Below are 1,610 nucleotides of genomic sequence, written 5' to 3' on the forward strand. Positions count from 1 at the left end.
AACATTGGAGAACAAATGGAATTTTTAAATTGTATTCTCATAACTTCGACAGCAATGGTGCCTACACTACATCTCTTAAAGATCATGTACCAGAAAGTCAATGCGAAGTGAAGACTTTCTGCGGTCTCAACAGCTACTGCACCATGAACGATGATCAACCTGACTGCCGCTGTCTTCCTGGCACTGTTCCTGTCCATCCCGACCAGAGATATAATGGGTGTGAGAGGAACTACACTGAAGAGTTGTGCAAAGTTGCAGAGGAAACATCCTCGTATAACATTATTGATATGGAGAAAATGACTTGTTATGACATTCCTTATTTTGTAAACTACACGTCATCAGAAGAAGATTGCAGAAAGTCCTGTTTGCAGGACTGTAACTGTGCTGGTGCGCTGTACGAATATGGGGAGTACTGCAAGAAAGTGAAGTTCCCAGTGAAATATGCTAGGAGATATGAAGATGATGATCCGTACTACTCATCAAAGGTTTTCTTCAAGGTGGGTTTGAAGAGCGTCGGATCTGCAATGAAGCCTCCAGTGGTCCATAAGACAAGCAAGAAGACAGTGACTCTCATTTTTGTTATGAGCGTAGCATTCATCACATGCTCTTCAATTGCCGTTGCAGTTTCTGTTTTTTCCATCTCTAAGTCAAGAGTTGTTGAGGCCAGAATGCGGGTGGGAAGCGGAAATCTTGGCTTGGCCCATGAGCTCTCCCTGAGAGCATTTTCATATCGTGAGCTTAAAAATGCAACCAAGGGTTTCAGGGAAGAGTTGGGAAAAGGATCTTTTGGAACAGTTTACAAAGGGACATTATACAAAGGTAAAAAAGTAATTGCAGTGAAGAGGCTAGAGAAGTTGGTCAGTGAAGGTGAAAGAGAGTTCCTCACAGAGATGCGTTCAATTGGAAAAACTCATCATAAAAACTTGGTTCGGCTACTTGGTTACTGTACTGAGGACTCCCAGAGGCTACTAGTTTATGAATACATGAGCAACGGTTCCCTTGCAGATCTTCTCTTCCGAACTGAAAGAATTCCAAATTGGAGTCACAGGGTGAAGATTGCTTTGGATATTGCTAGAGGGATCCTATATCTACATGAAGAGTGTGAGGCACCAATCATCCATTGCGATATAAAGCCTCAAAACATTCTAATGGATGATTTTTGGAATGCTAAGATCTCTGATTTTGGGCTAGCAAAATTGCTAGTGCCTGATCAAACAAGAACCTTCACAATAGTCAGAGGGACACGAGGTTACTTGGCTCCTGAATGGCACAAGAACACTCCAATATCAGTGAAGGCAGATGTTTACAGTTACGGAGTTATGCTCTTGGAAATTGTTTTCTGCAGGAGAAATATAGAGACTAATGTATCAAGACCAGAGGAAGTTCTGCTTTCTAATTGGGCATACGAGCTTATGGTTGCAAGAGAATTGGACAAGCTTGATCTTGGCGAAGATGTAGACTTGCAGAATTTGGAGAAAATGGTTATGGTGGGCATGTGGTGCATTCAAGATGAACCAGGTATCCGTCCTTCTATGAAGTCTGTTGTGTTGATGTTAGAAGGAATTACCGATGTATCTGTTCCTCCACATCCAACTTCAGCTTCAGCATAA

General features: G+C 42.1%; 1 protein-coding gene across 1 annotated transcript in view; it reads left to right on the forward strand.

Annotated features, from left to right (window-relative positions):
- LOC118038504 (G-type lectin S-receptor-like serine/threonine-protein kinase RLK1) overlaps window positions 1–1,610 on the forward strand; it is a 3,190-nt gene extending 1,580 nt beyond the window's left edge. Inside the window, exon 3 of the mRNA XM_073406549.1 lies at window positions 53–1,610. Coding sequence (XP_073262650.1) covers window positions 53–1,610 — 1,558 coding nt within the window. The remainder of the gene's footprint in view (window positions 1–52) is intronic.

This window comes from Populus alba, chromosome 19 (assembly GCF_005239225.2).
Source record: "Populus alba chromosome 19, ASM523922v2, whole genome shotgun sequence".
Lineage (NCBI taxonomy): Eukaryota > Viridiplantae > Streptophyta > Magnoliopsida > Malpighiales > Salicaceae > Populus > Populus alba.